Source organism: Alexandromys fortis, unplaced genomic scaffold (assembly GCF_014885135.2).
Source record: "Alexandromys fortis isolate MF-2015 unplaced genomic scaffold, M_Fortis_MF-2015_v1.1 scaffold_0, whole genome shotgun sequence".
NCBI classification, from domain to species: domain Eukaryota; kingdom Metazoa; phylum Chordata; class Mammalia; order Rodentia; family Cricetidae; genus Alexandromys; species Alexandromys fortis.
Genome location: NW_026067949.1, coordinates 27506316 through 27527005, shown reverse-complemented (window position 1 = coordinate 27527005; position 20690 = coordinate 27506316). Strand labels below are relative to the sequence as shown.

Genomic DNA, 20690 nt, shown 5'->3' with positions numbered 1-20690 from the left:
ATCTATAATAACTACTGTTACAACTGAACACATTATGAACATATTATGTCTTTGGAAAATGATTTGCAGCTAATACATTTAATACTTGTTAAAATCTTTGCATTTGATGATATATTACTGGACTAAACCTGTACAACTAGGAAGGGTTATGAGTTAAATCTGAACTACAAAATTTCCTAGGTTTAAAGCATATTGCTAAACCTGGAGAGTGGTGGTGTTTTTTTTTTTTTTTGTCTGCTTTCTTTGTCAACAATATCAGCATCATGCCCTTACCATGTTTCCCTCTGGGCTAAACATGCACATGCTTGCTCATGATAAAGATTTATTTAGAGGGTGGAGAATCTCAGTAGCAAGAGAGGGAAACTAATATGGAACGCGCTTTGGGATGAGAAAGCTCTTTGCTCAGCATTCCATTTGATTGCTATAAAAAAAATCTGTGAGACAGGTGTGGGTGCTGCAATCAACCAGTTAAGTAACTTGGTAAAGATCGCACAGCCAACAGGTGGTGCAGCCTGAATGGTTGTCACTGACAGAAGACCTTGTCTTGGATCCCAATCACCATGGAGAGTGTTCCTATTGTTCAAGGTGACAGTAATCATTTTGGAAGTTATTTATAAGTATCCTCAACTCCCCAAAGACTCACTCTTTACAGCTTTGGTCCCCTTCACTTCCGCACCCTGCTGTTTCTTCCTCTGAACAGCTCACTTCTTGCTAGAAGCCAATCAGATGATGAACTCTTAAAAAAAAATTACTAAGGCTAAAAGTTCGTATGTATCTGCACTGCCTCTTATCCCAGTGCCCAGGAATGATGTATCATTGTAGAAACAGGTTCTTGGTAAGTAGTTGGGATGTCTATTTGCCTTTTGAGCAAGCACCATTTTTCTTTCTCTATTGTTACTTTTGGCTTGATTTGGATGTGCACTCTAAACTGAACTTTACACTCTTTTTTTTGAGAGAGATTCTTTATCTCACTGAAAATTCAAGGTGCATGTAAAAACATGACATTTCATGTCGGTATTCATTTATTAATTATCTAGTCCTCCAAGGCTGTAATGTTGATAATTATTTTTTCACACATATTTACTTCATACTTACTAGGTCCTGTTACAGAAGTGAAAACTGACATATATGTCACCAGCTTTGGACCCGTTTCTGATGTTGAAATGGTAGGTATCTGAGAAACTTTGGAGGTTTGAAAAAAAAAAATAAGTCAGAAAAGAGTCAACTAACATTTATTATATTGTGAAATCACACAAAGCCAATGCTTAATTAAACTCATAATTCTCTAGAGAGCAAGATATTTCATCTGCATCGCACAGTTATCATTTTTAGTATGTATTGACTTGGAATTTTTCTCAACAGAGGCATCTTTCCTTGTACTACTCCCGCACCAATCCCTTGTATGGAAGCTACCAAGGAGAAGAAAATGGGAGGTCATCAGTAGTTTAGATATGGATTAATTGTGTGCACAATATTACATTTCTGTTAGCCTTTTTGTTTCCCCATTGCCTCAGTTATTAGCCTCCCAGTCTTGATTTCTATTCTTCCCTCTCATGCTTAAGGAGGCCAAGAGGGCCAGCATTTTTCAGGAAGTCCACATCCCTTCAGGTGTGTTCTCATATATTAAATATACTTAGTAAACAGAATGGTAAGCGAGTCTACTTTATGTTTTTCTTGACCTGAGGCTTCTAATGGTTTGAAGCCCTGGATTCTTTAAGCATTTTTAATACACTTTTGAAAACAAAATTAATCTTTTTTTTTAAAAAAAAAGTTGACTTCATCTTAAAGAAATGCCTGTAATTTTATGATCAACTATGTAGTGATGCCTGCTACATCTTAACTGATTTTTTGCCCTCTCCTATAAAGTAACATACACCCAAAATTACCTGGTGTTGGCAGATTTTATTTAATTACAGTAATTAGTCCTCAGTGGCTAATGTGTGTGGTGATTTACTTCTTATAAATGCAGAAGCTGAAGGGATCAAGACGGATGTTGCGTGCATATTTAACTCTTAATCTTTTTGTTCTGTTGATTTAAGATCATCTCTGCTTCTATTAATTTCCACTGATGTAGACTCTAATGACTGGGAGAGGTTAGAATTTATTACTTTTTGCATATATATGTATGTAGTCACCTGTGACTTGACTTTGTCACAAACCAACTTCTCTAGGAATATACAATGGATGTGTTCTTCAGACAGACGTGGATTGACAAAAGACTAAAATATGATGGTCCCATTGAAATTTTGAGGTTGAACAATATGATGGTCACCAAAGTTTGGACCCCTGATACTTTCTTCAGGAATGGAAAAAAATCTGTCTCGCACAACATGACAGCTCCAAATAAGCTTTTTAGAATTATGAGAAATGGCACTATTTTATACACAATGAGGTAATAGAATTTTCTTTCTTGTTTTAACATTCCTTATCCACAACACCCCTTTTCCCCAACACCCTCCTCCTTCCCCTCCTTTTTTTTTCTATCTCTTAATTTTAGGAATCTCTAATTCTAATTTTAAAGAAGGGTTGACTTGACTTACTTGCATTTTTCCATGATAGACTCACCATAAGTGCGGAGTGTCCCATGAGACTGGTGGATTTCCCTATGGATGGTCATGCCTGCCCTTTGAAATTTGGGAGTTGTAAGTGACATTAAAAGTATTGCTCAAATTGCTGATTGTCTTCCTCAAGCTCATAATCATGTATTTGTGCAATTTTAATTAGTCAGCATTTAAATCCTTATTCGTGAAAAAAATGTACAAGGTTTAGGAAATTATGAATTTTTAAAATATAAAGCGATACCTTATAAACAAAGTCCTACTTTTTACAGATGGCTATTGAGGACTGAGTCATAACTAATAAGCCTGTGGACACTTGTGAAACTTAGGGATTTGGGAGCAGTTTGTATGTGTCCAAGGTGTAGCATAGAAAGGGCATTGTGAGGGGGGGTGTGATTTAATAGCAACACATAAAATCTCTTAAAGGTGGCTTGGGGAAAAGTTAAAAAAAAGTTTTTTATTTTCCTGAAATAACCTGAGTTAAAATATGATAGGTAGCGCTGTTAGTGACAGCGCTGACCTGACACGAATGTCTAGCTGCGCTGTGGGAGAATTTAGTGGCTGATACACTGTTGACTACATTAAGGATTGTGATTCCACCTGAAAGCTAGGGAAGGTGTTGAAAGATTTAGCCGAGGGACATGACTGGCCTCTTTTGACACCGTTTGGGAAAGGGACTGGAGAGAGGCTGGAATGGAAGTGTGGGAGAGCTGGTGCCTGCTGTTTCCGTGCCATCAAAGATGGCAGTCGGTTAGGCTAGCATGGCACAAAAGGAGCAAAAGTGGAAGAGACGTGCTTGGAAAATGTAGTAGCGATGAAGGCAAGAGGAACACATGAGTGGGTAGTAAAGAATATGAAGGCTCCTTTCCTCAAGCTCCTTTCTCTGAGATGGCAACAAAATGGGATTGCTCTTGTAAGGTCTGCTTCCAACATTCGATTCAATCAGAACCTCCCAAAAATAGATGTTGGCTTTTACTATTGCTTCAGACTCTTCGTTTCACTGATTGTGAAACCGGTGCCTGCTGTTCTCATTGCTCATTGCTTGACTTAATGAGAATCGGCAGTCACCATGCTTTTTATAACCCTAGTAATCACAATACTCAGTGGGCTAACTTGAGACTAGAGAAAGCCATTTGCTCCCTGACCAATGATTTAATAAGACAAGATAAAAGCAGAAAAAATACACAGACAGAGAGGGCGATCTTACTGGGCCAGAAATAAAATTACATTTTCATTGTAATAATTTGAATTTTATAAAAGATAGTTCTCATTTGAGAAAGTCTTCTCCTCACAAGACCTCTCTGGGTCTCATCTGAAGCACTCTTCGGTGACTAAAGCAAAGCTGATGCTATCTCAGGCTTTATATGTGGTTAAGGAATTATTTTTTTTGGAAAGTATTTTGGTTTACCATACCAGTAAGCTGTTTTTGTTGTTGCTGTTTTGCTCAACAGCAACTAATTGTTAATAATTTTTGAAAGAGAAAACCACTATTTAATTACACTTACAATAAGAGGAATATGAAAGACAATGCAAGAAAAAGATTACACTATTAATTCAATTTATCTAAGAGATGATTCCCAATGTAAAAAAGTCATATATAAGAATAAAGTATGCAATAGTTTAAATATATAACACTGTGAATACACTTTCAGGGATAAATGCTAACATGAAGCTCTGTAATGTTGGATGATAACTCAAGCCTCACAGTGTATTTTCCAAGGTCATCTGTAAGGAAAACCTCTCTGAGTGTGGAGTCCTTTAGTAGGATTATACAAGTTCACCAGGGACCTCCTGCATTTCAGCCTTTTTAGGGATGTTTGTAGGGGAGGATGACACATAATTCATTCCGGTTCTTTTGAACTTATTTGTGCGTGAGCCAAGCTATCTGTTCTGGGTAGAGTGGTAAGCAAGCAGCTGGTCTCCATTTGCACTGAGCAAGGAATAACAGAAAATGTACTCAAATTGCCACTGGGGAGGAGTCTTTGAAGTTAGAAGGGAAAGTGTCCTAATTGCAAGCTTCTGAAGGTACTGGGACTGGCTGTGCAATTCCCTGCGGAGCTTTGCAGCCAGCATAGTCAGAACCCTGCAGAATGGTTTCCAAATGGCATGGACATTGGCCAGAGGCAAAGTCTAGAGCAGGTGACCCTGGAGAGCTCCCTCACAAGGAGTTTTGTTTGCGTTTTTAGGGGTGGCATCTGGGACATTTCTAGATGGCAGAGCTGTTTGGAATTGTTCAAGTGAGGACAGATAAGAAGTGAAGAATTAGGAATCTAACAACTGGGTAGGAGGTTTGGACTATCTGCTTTTCAACTTACCTGCCTTATTGGAATGGCAATATGACCACCTACACTAACACAAATGTAGCTTTACGGTTGTTTCAGTTTTCTTCTCTACCCCATTCCATCTTTTGACATAAAAACAGCGAAACCTATAATTTGTTTAATCTGTCTATTTTCCTAACTTATGAACATGTTTGAAAATGACAAAGCGAGTATTGTTTTCCCTTTTTTGTTGAGCATTTGCCACGTTAAGTGTTGATTTTTAAGATGGATGAAGGAGGAGACCTGACTGTAAGCACACTCTCTGCTCTTGTTCAGATGCGTATCCTAAGAGTGAGATGATCTATACCTGGACCAAAGGCCCTGAGAAATCAGTGGAGGTGCCAAAGGAGTCTTCTAGCTTAGTTCAGTATGACCTAATTGGGCAGACTGTATCAAGTGAAACTATCAAATCTATTACAGGTGAGATTGCATGCACATATTCTCTCTCTGTCTCTCTGTCTCTGTCTCTCTCTCTGTTTCTCTCTCTCTGTCTCTCCCTCTCCATCTCTGTGTCATTTTTGTTCATACATGTGTGTGTACGCATGTGTTTATGTAAGCATGTGTGTGTGGATATGAGTGTGCATATGTGACCAGTCAAAGGTGGTCAGTCCTCAGGGTCCATCTTAAAAACCTTAGTTTTTGATCCTTCACCGTCCTGGAGCTTGCTAAGAAAGCCAAACACTCAGTTCCATGAGACCCAGGATCCTCCAATCTCTGCTTCCCCGTTCTGAGATTACAAGCCTGGGTTACCTCACCATGTTTTTTTTTAATGTGGTCTCAACTTATATCTTTATGTTTTTATGGCAAGAATTTTGTCAACTAAGATATCTGCCCTGCTCCCTCCTAGTGAAATTTTTAATGGCGAAAGTCAATGTGCCACTTGGCATCAGCAAATGGAGTTTTGTCTGATTTCTTTCACTGATATCTTCAGTGTTTTCAGGGGAATTTTCTTCCCGAGAAGTCGAGCTGATATATTTATACTCTTAATTCAGTTTAAAATAAATTTTGAGTTTGTGAGACAGGAGAAATGAATAGATTTTTCTTACACAGATTCAAAAGCCAGTAATGTTAAATATGTTAAAACCATTTTAACAAGATATGAGAGCTCTGATTTTGTGGTGCTTTTCAATTTTTTTTTAACATTACCCAATTGTATGGTGCCATTTTTGCCCTTTGTTCCAAACTAAAACCAAAATCAAAAGCATACTTGCAAAGTACATTTAGAGTACACATTAAAACTGTCATATAAGTGAGTGGGTGGCTATACTGGAGATTCTTGGATTTTGAAATATGAATAGAAATAATCTTAAATTTTAGCTTCCATCTTGAGAAAATTGGCTATTTATAGCTTATTCCAAAATGGTATTTCTTCCATACTTATTTTTACCAGGAATAATTAATTTATGATAGTTATCTTAATTCACTTAAACTGTATTAAGATATCTTAACCAAAATATGATGTGGGAGTCCCCTCTGTATGCTATGATTACCCTTAATGAATAAAGAAACTTCTTTGTACCTATAGCAGGGCAGAACTTAGCTAGGCAGTGGAAACTAAGCTGAATGCTGGGAGAAAGAAGGGCAAAGTCAGGGAGAAGCCATGGAGCCGCTGCCAGAGTCAGATGTGCTGAAACTTTAGCTGGTAAGCCACAGCCACGTGGTGGTACACAGATTAATAGAAATGGGTTAAATTAATATGAGTTAGCCAATAAGAAGCTAGAGCTAATGGGTCAAGCAGGGATTTAAGCTAGTGGGGTGGCCAGCAAAAACAAGCAGCCTCCCTCCAATAAAAATATCACAAACTGGGTACTTATATAAAGAACCTAGGCTTCTTTTTCAAGCCTAGGATCTAGAAAGATCAAAGTTAGGGTGCCTGCAGACTCAGTGCTTTCTGAGATCTTGGTTCCTGTAACATGGAATAGTTTCCAAGAGACCTCAACCTGGGAATAGGGAAGGATTACCAAGGAAGAAATAAATGCTAATGCTGACCTTGAGTACTCCACCCTCATATGCTAATCCCCTATCAAAGACTAGTTCCTATATCATGTTGAAGATTAGGTTTCAATATGTGAGTCTCCATCCCTCTGTCTGATACAGGATCTCACATAGCCCAGGATGCCTTGAAGGTTGCTATTTAGCCCAAGATAGCCTTAAAATGAAGCTTCATCAGCCCCAGCCTTTGTAGTGCTGGAATTCAAGGTGTAACATTGAGCAAGGCACAGTGTGACTTTTTAAAACCAGTATTTAGACAACAGTGGTAGTTAAAATGTAGTCAGTATTTACCGTCTTACAGGGTCATTCCCAATTCCTTCCTTGCACTGAATTCTTTTTAAACAATCTGTGGAGATTGTACTGTTGCCATTTATATTTTTCTAATGAGGAGCATGTAAATATAATGTGCTTAAGTAATTTGAATGGTATTAAATGTCAAGTTCCCAAATTCATAGAAGCTCTCTGTTCTGTAAACTCTTAACAGGCCTTGGATGTCACTGTACTAGTAAAACAAATGCAACAAAAGCTGGGTAGTTATTGTAAGATCTTGAACAATGGTGTGAAATGAGGAAGGGTGCCTTTTGTTGTTTTAAGATTTGTATCGATAAAGCACCCATCCGAAGGGGAATGAGTCTAAAGAAGACAAACTCATGGAAGCAGAGTAGGATGATGCCTTCTAGGGATTGGGGGGGGGGGTTCCAGAGAAACAAGTATTCCCAAACACACAGCTCACCATTCCAGCTACACAAAACAAGCAACCCTAGGGACCTACTGGCCACCTACTGCATATTGTTAACAATTCTAATAGAGGACGGGTGTTAGATGTTCCTATCACAAAAATACAGTAAGCAAGATGCTGAGAAGAAACTTCTGGAGGTGATGGATCCTGGAGGACAGACTGTGGTCTGTCATTTTTACTGATGAATGTGTACCTCTAAACTCATTAAGTAGCATATACTTTAAATATGGACAAGATTTTGAATATACATTATACCTCAAAACATGGCTTAGGAATTCGAAGCAAGGGACAAGAAATGTTGAGAATTTAATTCTTCGCAGTTGAAATTAATTCATGAGGCTGCTCATTGTGAAATAGTTTGGGTCGCAGTCTCCTCACTTGAAACTGCTTTGTATGAATCCAAGTACCCTGTTACGAAAGTGTTGGCATTGTTTCTCTCTCCCAATCTCATGTGTATTTTTTTTAAGTTTTCAATTTTGAGATCATAATTGCAACATTTCTCCATGTCTTTCCTCCCTCCAAAACCTTCCCATATACCTGTCTGCATTCTCCTTCAAATTCAGGGCCTCTTTTTTTTTTTCACTAATTGCTATTGCATGCATTTATGTATGCATAAACATGTTTATTCCTAAATATAACATTTTCAGCTCAAATAATGATGTGTGTGTGTGTGTGTGTGTGTGTGTGTGTGTGTGTGTGTGGTGTGTTATTTTCAAGACTGAGTATTTGGCACTGGAAAATCAAGTGGCATGCTCATCCATGGGGAAGACCACCTTTCCCCCGCTTAACTTTCTTGAGTTGCCTATAGGTCTTGTGTAGGGTTGAAGCCGTGTGGGGTTTTCTCCTTCTGCTTTGACATGTCCATTGGTACTTTCCTTGTTCAGTTCACATTTAAACAGTCATAATGACGAGACATTATGGGTGTAGCTTCGGTATTACAATAGGAGATACAAACTAGAAAACACGCAATCTTGCAGCAAACCTCCCAGTCCTCTGGCTCTTACAATCTTTCTGCTACCTCAGCCACAATGCTTGTAAATTCCAGTGTCTTGTGTCTTTCTAGTACCTGTCACATGCATCATCATTTCTGGCATATCCTCTTTACATTAATTATGAAACAATGCAACAGCCTCCTAGCAGGGTACCTCTGTTTCTTATGACATTCTGAATTTGTTGATTTTCCTATCTGTGGGTTTGAAAATATGTCTGGGAGTAGAGATTTATAAATCTTTAGCTTAAACAGTGAATGTTCACTGGATCCTAAATAACAGTCTCTCTATATTTCTTCTAGTAAAACTGGTTGTCAGCTGGTTGTAAATTGTTTATTTACTTCCTGAATTTTTAAAGTTGTATTTCCGTGATATCTTTGTATCTTTGCTTATGTATGAGGCATGTAGAAATGTAATTAATACAACTTCTCCCTACATGTGTGTACACGTACTGGTATAAAATACGTTTGAGTAAAATATATTTGTATTTATATAACTTTTATAGAAATTTATGTTTCATGTCTTTCCAAAATTAAGCTTTTCATTTTGTATGCATGTATGTTTGTGTGTTTACATTTTTCATTTGCTTTTCTATAAATACCAAGCCTAAATTCTGCTTTTAAAAATGCTGAATATTGTGATTGGATAGATTGCTCAGTGGCTAATGTGCTCACTGCGGAAGCATAACAACTCAAGTTCAGATCCCTAGGACTCATGTGAAAAGCCGGTTGTGGATGGTTTGTGCCAGCAATCTTAGCACTGTGTAGGCAGAGACAGAAAGATCCTGTTTGTTAGTCAACCAGCTTTAGGAACTGTTTATCTTGAGGTTCACTGACAGACTGGCAGTCAAATAAACAAACAAACCAATAAATAAGTAGATGCATAAAGAAATAGGACAGCTACAGAATTAGTCACAAAATGTCCAGCATTGACCTCTGGCTTCCACATGAAAGTGAACATACAGTGTGTGCACACATGCACACACATGAATATGTACATTTTCATATACCACACATACACACAAATACTGAAAATGAAAGATAATTGCTTTAGCATATCAGACCTTCAAAACAGAAAACACTGTCATCTTGTGAAGTCATAGCCCATGATTAAATTGCTTAATCTATAAATAGAAAATATAATTTTCTGAATAATAACGATATTCAATATCATCTTCTCTTTTGCTCTCCTGCCCACAGTAGGGAACTATGCACTTCTCATTGAAATATGCAGAGATAATTGACAATTGATTTGCTAGGAATGCTGATCGTTAGTCTAACATACGAGCATGAAGCGAATGAATAATTTCCTACAGGACCAATAATGTATTTTCTTCATTTTCCTGGCAGGTGAATACATTGTTATGACAGTTTACTTCCACCTCAGACGGAAGATGGGCTATTTTATGATTCAGACGTATATCCCATGTATTATGACAGTGATCCTTTCTCAAGTTTCTTTCTGGATAAATAAGGAGTCTGTTCCAGCTAGAACTGTGTTTGGTAATTTCAATTTATTTCTTGGATACTTTTGTTCACATTACATTTCTGGTGGTGACTCATGGTAAGATCCCTTTGATATTTCTTAGAAAATATTACAGACTTGTATACCAAACCACACTGAATAAGGAACTGTTTAAGTTTTCATTTCTAACTGGTCACTATAACACGCTGCTGCTTGGGGGAGATAAGGGCAACCTGTCACTTCTGACGTCTTGTCAGATTTCCCTTTTTGAGAGCCAGTCATGTGAAAACCAATTGGAAATGTGGATATAATTTCTCTGTCAGTGACATTCTTGGTCTGCTGGCCTAATGCTGTGTAATTGAATTAACATTAAGTCGAGGTGTTAAAATGAAGCGCATAGACAGATTAAAATAAAACAAATAAAAGTCATGGCTGACTGCACAGGAAAGCTTTAGAATAACCTGGTTTTTTAGAGAAAACGAACAAATGCAAAAGGTCTAAAGGTACTGAATGGGAAGGTATTCTGTGCACACTCTCTCAGCTCATTATTGTATCCTATGTGCATAACTTCCGGTTTTACTTTCTAAACTAGTATTTTTTCTTAATGATGTTGATAAAGTTGAAAAGGAATAAAGAATAAAGAACTATATTACAATAAATAAATTTAACTGTAAATAATAAGAAGATATAGAAGCATCCCTGATGTATAAAAGACTTATTTAATGTAAAAATGGTAAACTTATACATCCTAAAAGGCTTATCATTTAGAATATCACAGAAGAAACATATTAAGAACAAAAAGTGTTGGGAAAAGAAAGAAAGTGAGGAGACTTCTTACAGAGTGGAGGCATCAGTCTCCTGAAATATGCTGGGTTCTCCTTTTTGCCTTTCAGTTTGGTTGGATTTAACTGTGGGTACAACATTTCTTGTCATACAACAACTGCAGCGATGCTGGTGAGGAATTCATGGGAACTTTTCATCTTACTTTGCTATAACTGCAACCCCTTACAAAAGCAGCTCAGGGAGTCAAGGTTTATTATGGCTCGTGGCTTCAGACAGATTCCAAAGCAGACAGTTGTAGCAGCACTGGCCCTGGGAGGAGCATCAGATACCTGCTGTCACGGTTGTGGGGAGGAAGTGGAGAGCATACGCTGTTGCCAGGACTGGAGTAACCTCCAGAGTCATCTAATGAGATACATCTGTCAGGCAGGTCCTGCTTCTGAATGGTTTCACAACCTGTAGTGTCATGAGCTGCAGATAGAGAATTCAAAACATGACCCTCTGAGAACACTGGGATTCAAACCAAAGCACTCCCCATCCTCACATAAGAGTGTCTTGGTGTCTTCAGCAAATAGGAAATACTTTTATAAATGTATTTCTTCCACATATAACCAGTGTCTCTGTAATTCTAAAGGTATTTGAATCACAGTCGAAACTCATACAGAGAGCTAGTATTAGAGGTAGGGTATCTAAGGCAGAGAGTGAGCAGGAATAATGGTTCAAGATACTTCATAAAGTTATGAAAGTTTAATTAAATAACTGCACATTGAAACGGTGGAACAAATGTTATCTGGTAAATATATGTGAAAATGAAATATGGAAAATATATCTAAGGATTAGATACTAATATTGAAAGGTTAGGATTTAAAATTCAAATATGTCACTTATTTCCTCCATCCATTAATTGAGTTAATATACTTACCCTTCAAAGCTGGTGAAGATTTTAAAAGCATTCTATTAGTTTTTAAACTAGAATAGTGTCTTTTGATACTATTCACCATCCCCCAATCTTCCATCTAACTCCTCCCAGGCCCATCCTCCAACTTCTTTTCTCTCTCAACTTTATGTTCACTCTCTTTTTATGACTAATAATCCACACAGTCCAACCTGTGCTACTGATATCCTTACACATGTGGGGTTCCCACTGGAGTATGGTAGACCTAAGAGGGGCTTAAAGAAAACCGACTCTCTCTCCCCAAGGACCCATCAACTCTTAATGAACCTCAGTTAGAAAGTGGGCTCTTCTCATTCCTGTTCCCACTAGAATGTTATCTACTTGATCTTGTACAGGTCCCACGCATTAACCACAATTTCTCTGAGTTTTTGAGTGTATCAGCCCTCATGTCCGGAGATACCATTTTAGACCAGTACTCAAGCACTTAAGGCAGACACCATTACTTATCAAATAAAAACTTCTCTGCCAGAATGAGGGATGCCACCACTCAATTTGTAGGTTAGGTATGTTTCAGATACTTCCCTCCACCCAAATAAAACAGGCTTCTAGTTGCTAACCAAAAGCTGATATTAAGACCCTATTGCTAAAGTCATGAGACATGGAGGAAGCAAGTTGGTACTGACCAGGAGGTTGCCTCCCTGCTGGCTAGCTTGCACAGTACTGCAGGGTGCTTTGTAAAGTCATCGGCAGTCTTATCCAGCTGTAAACCATGTGAACTACAAAACTGACCAGCATGGCAACATATTCCCATGAGTATAATACTGGCATGAGTGTTGTGGGGGCAACAAACCACTTTCTGATTGCATTTGAGGCCTGCTCCACAAGAGAAAATCCCAGAAGTGACTCTACTACCACTATGATCACACCAAGTGATTATAGCGTTGAACTGCCCCTAGATTTGTATACCCATACCCATAGATGAGCGCAGCTCTCACACCTTATCAGAGTGATTACGTGGTGCAGTGGACAATGTAGAAACTCACAATCATTCACCATGCCTAAAATAAATATAGATGAATTTCTCATTTAGGGACCTTTATATAAGTAGGGAATTGCAATATCCTAAGACCTTATGGAGGGTTTAAAGAGTGATTAATACAGGAAACTGATTGTATAATCTATACTCCCTCTCCCATACATACCTAGCAAAGAGATTAATTTTATTCTTGGTTTCCTTAGTTTCGGGGAAAATGTTTTTCTGGTGTGTACCCCCATCTAGTTTGAAGTACTTGGCATTCCTTTTCTTATATAGCACTCATAAAGATTTTGGAGTCTTACCACATTATGTTCAGAGGCAGCCTGACAAGACAAGAGGGAGCTGCTGAGGCTGAGAGTGATATGCAAGTCTTTTAGCTTGCTCTAGTATAATCAAGAATGAGGGGAAATGGTTGTGTTGGTGAACTGCTTGCCGTGTAAGCATGGGATCCTGAACTTGGATCCTTAGCAGCCATGTAAAAGCTACAGACAGTGGAAAGTGTCTGTAACCCCTGCACTGACGAGGATGGTTGAGCAGAAAACCAGATCTTTGGAGCTCACAGGAAAGATGGGGTAGCCAAAATGGTGAGGTCCAGGCTCAGTGGCAGACCCTGTCACAGAAATTAAGGTGGTTGGGAAGAGGCCTGGCATTTTCCTTGGCATCCATGAGAAAGCACACGTGAGGACATGCACATGAGCACATGCACAGACACACATCACACCATATTCACACACAAATCTTAAGATTTCTCGATCTAAGATCATCAAAATATTTTGAATCTTATATTTTTGTTAATATTTAGTAACAAATTTACTTGAAAATAGTGGCCTAATACAGATATCTATGAAGAAAAGATGCTATTACAAGTACAGATGTTGGTTTTGACCCTGTACACTCTCTCTCTCTCTCTCTCTCTCTCTCTCTCTCTCTCTCTCTCTCTCTCTCTCTCTCNTCTCTCTCTCTCTCTCTCTCTCTCTCCCTCCATGTATATACTTATATTATAAAATAAAATGTACATATATATGTACACACATACTTACCATATATATAGTGTTCAGTGAGATACTTGTCTGTTAACCCACATACGAAAAGAAGTTAAATTTCTTTATCTCTTAGGATTGTTTAGAGGATTGAATGCACTAATCTGAGTAAAACAGTTGAAAAAAATCCATAGCACATAATTTTATTATTGTTGATGAACTTACTTGTCCATGAATAAGATAAATATTCAGTAGTGTGGGAAGGTGTAACATCCATCCCAGCTGATTTCAACTAACGGTTCTTATACAAACAAGACCGTGCAAGGAAATTAAGTAGTTTAGCCAAATGCTAGCATTCCTAATCCCAGCAGTGAGTAGATGAACACAGTGCAGTCCTATTGCTTAACATTCACAACAGTTCAGCAAGCTAGGCATTCTCAATTTTTATAGGTAAGGGAAACAGTACAGAGATATTAAAAACTTTTTATCAAGCCATGGAATTCTAAGTGGTACACCCAAGACAGTATTTATAACATGGAGAATTTAGTCCTGTTCTTCTCACAGAAGCTATGACACGTAGGAGCCGGGAAGGGGCTTGCAAAGAATTTGGGAACTTTGATTGAGAACACTTTGTCAGTAGGAATTTTTTTTTTTTTATCTAGAATATGAGATCTGCCTGCCTATGTATGCCTAGATCAATATTAGTTTTGATCACTGAGGGAAATCACAGCTCTAATTAAATCTTCAAAAAACGAAGGCTATTTCACAATTGTAATTTTTAGACTGATCATCAAGGGTCTAGAATATTATTTCCCTTAGGGAAGTTAATCCCTACAAGGTTGGGGTCATTGGTTATTTACTCCATTTGAGGTGTAGGTGAATTTGAACTCTAGGCTAATATCACTCTTCCTCAGCTCTCAGCCCCTCTTCCACTCACAGAGGAACAGTATGCTGGGTCACAGATAACACCAAGGTGAGCAAAACCCTGAAGCAACTCAAGTCTGAGAAGCAGGATATGCGGAATTCTTTCCAAAGGCCTTCTATCTTGAAATTTGTCTGACTCTAAGGTTTTTTAAAAAATTATTTCAGTACGGTAAAACATTAAGCGCAAGTGGATGCCAGCTGGCATATTGAAATCATTGCTATTTCATTTTCTAGGAATGGCCAGCCAAAAATTCACTCTTGTGTACAGTCTTAGCCTGCTCTTTCATTTCCTCTCTCCGCGCCTGGGCCAGCTAATATGGTGCATATTCAGCAGTCTAAATGCACGGACTGGCAACAATACTTGAACACACAAAAATAATTAGCTCTTTGAAATGTTTTCAGGGTAAGATTCTTGTAGAAAGAGATAGCTTCTGTTTTCTGTTCAATCAGTGTTTATTCTGCCAAGTGATATACCTGAAATCAAAGGGAATAAGTACGTGCCTCCATTCCTATTGCATTCTTCAAATTTGAACACAAGACAGAGAACTTTTAATGCCTAAAGAAATGACAAATTTTAAACCAGCCATATGTACCATTCTTTTATGTTGGTATAAGCAGTGTGATTTAAGGTAAGCCATCAACCTCATTCTGAACAACTGAATTTCATTACTCAATATATAACTCAGTAATGACTTTAGTATTTTGTTTGTTGAATATCACCTAGGAATTATTTCTTCACATGACAATAGGCTAGAGGAAGACAGGAAAAATTTACTGGCAGCAAAAATCATTCAACTACCTGAAACAAGAACAAAGTTTACAGTAGTAAGGGGACTCATAAGCTCCTTTATTCGAATTTGAGTTTCCTTTTTTTTTTCTTTTGTTAGCACAGTATGGTCTCTGGAGACTTTTCTGAGCACTGGGTAGTATTCTCATTTAGAACACACTCTTAGCTTTTTACTGCTAGTACTTCCAGAATCATTTCTGTGGCATTAGAAGAAGCCCAGTACACAACCATTGTAGAACTTGTGAAATATTTCGAATTCTTAATAGTCTATTATAGATAAATTGTTATAAGCAAGAGGAAATTTAATTCATCTTCAAACTTTGTAGCTAAAGTTTCTGAATTTACCTTAGTATTTATTTGTTTGTTTGTTTGTTTCATATTCTTTGGGAGAATTGTGCCTTTTCACTGACATTTAAAACGAGGCCTAATATTTGAAGGCCTCTTTCAGGAAAAAGCCTGATAAATTCACTATGGTCCAATGTGTCGTTGGTGTAGACATGCAAGTAATATATCTATTTAATGGAATAAAGTTTGTAAAAATCTACTTTGGGGTTTTGAAAAGATGGCTTAGGGGTTAAGAGTACTTTCTACTCTACTAGTGGACCCACATAGTTCCAGCATCCACATAAATAGGCTTATAGTGGCTTTCCATGCAAGCTCCAGGGGATCCAATGAGCTTTCTGGTCTCGGACCACCTGCAACATATAATATTCATATACATATGCGTATGCATACCCATACATGATGTGGGACAATGGTCTGTATTCTGTCAATTATATTTTAAGTAAATGCTGATTGGCCAATAGCCAGGCAGGAAGTAGAAGAAGGACAATGAGAACAGGGGAATTCTGGGAAGAGGATTCTGCTTTCTGTAGTCCTGACCCAGCCACAGAAGAAGCAAGATGTGACTGCCTTGCCGAAAAAAGGTACCAAGCCACATGGCTAACATAGACAAGAATAATGGCCTAATATAAGTTATGAGTTAATAAGAAGCCTGAGCTAATGGGCCAATCAGTTTATAAGTAGACCTCTGTGTGATTTCTTTGGGACTTGATTATGGGGACCAGGCAGAACAGAAACCCTGACAACACACACACACACACACACACACACACACACACACACACAATAAAATCTCAAAACTTTACTTTAGACGAAGAAAATGCCTAAAATTATTAAAAAACTTATGTAATACATATTGATATATAATTTTAGAATGTTCTCTAAAAGTTTATAGCTCATATGATACACAGATGCTCCAAATTTTTATCTTCTAGGAACTGATAGCTTAGGGAGGGACTGGAACTGGACAACAAACATAACCAAACTGTTTTTTTTAATTGAACATTTATGATGCATCTGGCACTACATGACTGGTGATCCTTGAAGCAATATTTAACATGCTGCATGGTGACTCTTATCAAACTGGAAGCAGGGTGTTTGATTTTTTTTCCAAAGGCCTTCTATCTTGAAATTTCTCTAATTCTAAGTTTGCTAATTATCCCAAAATTCTTAATCCTTAAACATGAATAGACATCAGCTCGCATATTGAAATAATTGCTTTTGGTCTTAGGAACAATCTTAGGCTACTCTTACACTCCTCTCTACATTCACATATGTGTAACAGTAAAGGGATAGTACAAAGGCATAGTATAATCAGAGTTTAAGTTGAAGATACAGTATTATTATTTCTTCAAATAAAAGTATGATCATTCCTTTAATGCTGCAAAATTTCCTATATTTTCCATTGGTCAGGGAATAATTGCCTTTAAGCTGGGGATTGGCATTGATTGACATATACAGTTAAGATACCTTCATCATTGTCCTTATCACCAACATTTATACTGCCACCATCACCATCATCCACAGATACCTAGGTGTATCAACTTCAGGACCTATTCTAGGAGTTATGTTGAATGAGGACAAATGGATCTAGTAAATCCCCCAGCAATTGCCAGGATAACCTAGATAATACTGATCAGATAAATATACATAAATGGAAATAGAGAAAATTGTGCAAATGTTAATACCTTCAAATATTGCATTGTTCTGTAGTTCTAGTGACAAGTAGTATTTTTCAAAGTTGGAGGCCAACTTTCTAGGTTAAAAGGCACTTTTCCTAGAAATGTTACTTCAGAAAAGAATTGATGGAAGAAGGGCCCTATTGTTGTACCAGGAATTCTGCTTCAAGTTGTACAATGATGTGTGCCAGATGCCCACATTTCAAGGGCCAAATTGTTCCAGAAGTACCTTTAGCCAGAATGTACTTGTAGTTTTGACAATGAATGTATTAATTTTATTCAGTAAGTTATAGTCATTTAATAAGAACTTATAGATGATTTGTGATTTTTCAAATAATAAGTATTAGTGGTAATGGACCTTGCTTACCTAGTATATTCACGCTTCCATTTAGAAAGCATTCCTATCTGACTTCCCATTCCTGTCTGAGAGTCACTGTTTCAGTTAATCTTCCTTTTTGGGGAGGTTTATATATTGATTCCTCGGGTTCTTGTTTCAGCTTCCAATACAAAATCAATATATACTTTACATATTTGTATTTTTATAGTAATCTTAGAATGTACAGAGAAGTCCCAGTGGGCTTTTCAATCTTGACCCAAGTCACACTGAACTGTTGATGACAGGAGCCAGAACTGAGCATATCTCTTTCTTACTCCAAAACCTGTGCTGATTTCACAGAAGCAGAAGGATCAAACCCTCTATCAAAGGGGGTGGGTTTCACACAGTAGTAACTTTGTAAACGTCATTGCACCTTTTCCTTTTGGGTTAGTTGTCCTTTTATAGAAATAGCAGTAAAATGCTGTGTCTCTTTGCTCTTTTGCACTGAAGGGATAACCACAGTCCTCACGATGACCACTCTAAGCATCAGTGCCCGACATTCGTTGCCCAAAGTATCCTATGCGACTGCCATGGATTGGTTCATAGCTGTCTGCTTTGCTTTTGTGTTTTCGGCTCTTATTGAGTTTGCTGCCGTCAACTATTTCACCAACATCCAAATGCAGAAAGCCAAAAAGAAAACATCGAAGCCTCCTCCAGAAATTCCACCTGCCCCAGTGCTGAGAGAAAATCACCCAGAAACGTCTCTGCAGGTATTTGACTTCATCTCCTTCCTTCTAGGTTTTAGCTCCTTAGTCAAATTTTTGTTGTAAGTGGAAAACAGAGGATTTGAATTTGCCAATGACATTTTGTAAGAATGGCAGAAGTATAGGAAAATATAAAATGATAAAATGTGCATTGATATTTTAGTTTTGTAAATTTTTAGTTATTTGACAGTATGTGATTTAATATTTACCTCCATTCTAACTTCTCCCAGGTACAACTGTGTTTCTCTACCCACCCAACTTTGAATCCTTTTATTTATTTATTTTTTAATCATCCTGTACAATTTGGATTGCTTATGCATTCTTTGAAGTGTGGCCTTGGAACTTGGTCTACTTACCAGAACATACATTTAAAAAACAAAACCAACTCTTCCTCTCCCAGAGACTTTCAGTTGCCAGTACACTCTCCCATGCTGGGATTTGGCCCAATTTGAACTTGTATAGGCCTTGGGAGTTCAAATGTAAAACTTGTATTGCTGCATCCAGGAGAGAGTGTTTCCTGGTAGTCATTCATCACCTCAGGCTTTTACATTCTTTCCTTTTCCTTAGGCAGAATGGTCCCTGGGTCTTGGGAAGAATGGGTGTTGATATGGATGTTCATTTAGGGCTGAGCATTCCCTTACCCTCTGCACCTTGGTTAGTTGTGTCTCTCAGTGTTAATCACCATCTGTCTGATGAAGGTTGAAAGATACACTGTGGATTTAACAAGTCATAAGGAGTTTGTTTAACACTGTAGACATTTAGCAGAATATAGGTTTTATGACGTATCTAGTTACATGTTCTTGTCCCCAATAATAGTGCCAAGTATGGATGCTTTTCATCTTGTGACTGGGTCTTAAAGCTAATAAGAAAGTGGTTGGTTATTCCCATGATATTAAGTCACTGTTGAGGGAACTGGCATATTTTGCCATGCCAGTCATCATTGTAACTCTAAGAGTTCATAGGTGGGAAATCTGATGAGCATTTTTTTTTCTTAGTTATCATAAAGTTTGAGAGTCTATGAGACCTCATTGGTCAGAAACTCTGTAAGAGATAACCTTTATGACAATTAGCTCTTTCAATTGTTAACTTGTGGTGTCTTGTGGAGGCTTTTTCAATCCATTATAGAGTAACTCTATTTAAATTCTTTTTATATATGTCTATGTACGTATTTTAGGAATCTTCTACAGTGGTGGGCTTCTATCTGACTTTTTTTTAAAGGACTTTAATATCAGTGATCTTTCTTCATATTCCCACGCCTACCAGCTACTACCCTAAACTATAACCCTTCTTCCTAACATATTGATATTTTAAAGCATTGTATATTGACTTAAAAGCTAAATAATCTATACATGACCTTGATACACGACAGAAGGCTATTTTTTTTGTTTGAAAGTTCCTTTCAGTATTAAGGATATTTTTTTTCACAGAAATGGTAATAATGGAACATATACTGATAAGAGGCAGCTGATAATGGTGTTGAGAGAGCTGCAAAGATCACTTTTATAGAATTCATTGGCCAAAATAAAATGATAGTTCTTAACATAGCCCTGCGTTTCCTATTGGATGGCTCCCTTGTAGTAAAGAAGAAAATAATCTTAGAGACAAAACAATCCATAATTAAAACTGGTGTAAAGAATGAGTTTTAAATAATTCATTCTTTAAAGGACATATGTAAAAGAATGTAGAAAACATAATAAAACAACTGTTTTTATATGACATATCAAAGATGCCTTTAAAAAAAAATTAAGCCCCTTTTCCACATGGACTTTTCTTTTGTAAAAGCAGTGTATATATAGACAGATCCCTGTGGTTTTGTACCCTAACCAACTATAATTTCCGTGAATGACTCTATACAAGAACATGGATAATCAAGCAGGCAGACATTTTCAACCCCTTTTTTCATCTTCCTCTTCCACTCTTCTGCTATGTCCCTAAGACTCTTTCATTTCCTTTTGCTCATCTTCTTTTTTGTATATATAGACAGATCCCTGTGGTTTTGTACCCTAACCAACTATAATTTCCGTGAATGACTCTATAAAACTGCTTGGTCTGCATTTACCCAAACCAAATGTAATAGAAACCAACTTGTTTTCCTTCTACTAACTTTTATCTCATCCTTTCTTT

The 20690-nt window shown here is 37.5% G+C and overlaps 1 protein-coding gene across 3 annotated transcripts in view; it reads left to right on the top strand.

Moving 5' to 3' along the window:
* Positions 1 to 20690, top strand: part of Gabra4 (gamma-aminobutyric acid type A receptor subunit alpha4) — a 74383-nt gene that overhangs the window by 12686 nt on the left and 41007 nt on the right. For 2 of the 3 annotated variants that reach the window (XM_050149553.1, XM_050149555.1), the window contains exons 3-8: positions 1099 to 1166; positions 2172 to 2392; positions 2560 to 2642; positions 5156 to 5299; positions 9949 to 10101; positions 18313 to 18572. In XM_050149553.1, coding sequence (XP_050005510.1) covers positions 1099 to 1166; positions 2172 to 2392; positions 2560 to 2642; positions 5156 to 5299; positions 9949 to 10101; positions 18313 to 18572 — 929 coding nt within the window. The remainder of the gene's footprint in view (positions 1 to 1098; positions 1167 to 2171; positions 2393 to 2559; positions 2643 to 5155; positions 5300 to 9948; positions 10102 to 18312; positions 18573 to 20690) is intronic. The other variant, XM_050149554.1, reaches the window with a different exon arrangement.